Source organism: Microtus ochrogaster, chromosome 19, assembly GCF_000317375.1.
Source record: "Microtus ochrogaster isolate Prairie Vole_2 chromosome 19, MicOch1.0, whole genome shotgun sequence".
Classification (NCBI taxonomy): domain Eukaryota; kingdom Metazoa; phylum Chordata; class Mammalia; order Rodentia; family Cricetidae; genus Microtus; species Microtus ochrogaster.
Genome location: NC_022021.1, coordinates 25958887 through 25960610, shown reverse-complemented (window position 1 = coordinate 25960610; position 1724 = coordinate 25958887). Strand labels below are relative to the sequence as shown.

Sequence of the window (1724 nt, the reverse complement as noted above, 5' to 3'; positions counted from 1 at the left end):
CTGAGCTGGGAAGACCGTTTGCCATCTTCTCATGGTCACTGTCAGATTACTTTCTTAAAATTAGTGTTCAGCTGAACACTGGAGTTATTCTACAAAGCTGTGGTGATCTCATTTTCATTGGGTATCCACCCACAAGAGGGACTGAAGGGTTCGGTGATAATTCTGCTTTCAGTCTCTGCAGAAACTTCCATACGGTTCTCAACAATGCACCAACGTCCATGCCGAAAACCACAGCACGGGATTCTCTTTTCTCCCACCCACCAACGCATTTCTTTTGAGGTAACAGCGATCTTAAAGGGTGCAAAGTGACGATATCTCAGTGTTTTAGACTTTCATTTCCTTGATGATGTGTGATCTTGGGTATTTTATGTACAACTATTACACACAGAAATAAGAATAAAGAAAAATGTCATTTGTGGAGAATTGTTGAGAATGTGGGAATTTGGATGGCGAAGTGAGAAAAATCAGGGTGGAAGGTCTTATGTAAACTGGATCTCAGGTCTGTGAAGAAAGTGAGGACCAGAGATCAGGGCCCAAAAAAAATGTTGTCAAATACGCCAACAGGGGCATCTTGGGTGAGCTTTGTTATTTTAGCTTTACTTTTCAAATGTGGACAGTACGCAGTGTAATTCTTTAACTGAAGTGGGGGAATAGGACTCTAAAGCTTGCACAAAATTCTTTTTTTTTTGTCAGGCTTATCTCTTCTAGCTAACTAAAGCTAGAGTGTAATTTGGTATTTCATAAGGTTTTAATTTGAAGATTAAAATTTGCCTGTAGGCTAAGATCTTGGAAGAGAAATTTCCTTTTGGGTAGAAACTTAAGTTTCTCATTTATTTATTAATATACCGGACTCCTCTGATTGGCTGTTTGACCCTGTCAGTTTTCAAAGGATCAATGTCTTAGCCAGTTTGGTAACGCCTAGGGAGGGGAGAAAGCGGTCCCACTTTTGTGAGTCCTACTAAAGAAACATGGTTATTTTGGGGAGGATGTACTTGAGCCTGCACTGACAGGTAAGTCAGGTGATAGTCAGGAGGAGGCAGAGAGGAATGGGAGAAAATAAGAATAGGAAAGATTTGGGGTGGCGTGGGTGGTTCACAAGCATGAAGTCCTGAGTTTGTATCCCTAGGACCCCAGTGATGGACTTTGAGAACCTACGTATAAAAGCTGCAGCAGGGTTGTGCACCTGTAACCCCAGTGCTGGGGTAGACACACAGAGAGATTAGTGTTCTGGTGGGCAGAGAAAGGCGTCCCACTGGCCAGTCAGTCTAGCAGAAACTGTGAACTCTCGGTTCTAGGGATTCTGTCCAAAAGTGGGGCGGAGAGCAACTGCGGAAGACAATCCGTGTCCACCTCTGGCACATACACACCAGGCACATGCACATAGGCATGTTCCCCCACACACAAAACACATGTGCACCAAGAGTAACAAAGGTTTTGTCTACCTTAGGTATCTGATGGCGATTAAGGCTTTCCACCTGACAGGGCTGGCCAAGGAATTCAGGGGTTCATCCTTTATCAAGTCCTGGAACACACACACACACACACACACAAAAAGAGGTCAAACATTTCGGAAAGACTTTGGTCTTTGGGTGCTTTGGGTCAGAGGATTCAAGAGACGTGTGATGTGGGAGTGTTGATGGAGGAAGGTCATTGGTTGATTTAATAAAGAAGCTGCTTGACCTGATAGGTTAGAACATAGATGGGAGGAGTAAACAGAACAGAAC

The 1724-nt window shown here is 43.7% G+C and overlaps 1 protein-coding gene across 1 annotated transcript in view; it reads right to left on the bottom strand.

Annotated features, from left to right (window-relative positions):
- Positions 1 to 1724, bottom strand: part of Mroh2b (maestro heat like repeat family member 2B) — a 53481-nt gene that overhangs the window by 20763 nt on the left and 30994 nt on the right. The window contains exon 24 of the mRNA XM_013349705.2: positions 1443 to 1522. Coding sequence (XP_013205159.1) covers positions 1443 to 1522 — 80 coding nt within the window. The remainder of the gene's footprint in view (positions 1 to 1442; positions 1523 to 1724) is intronic.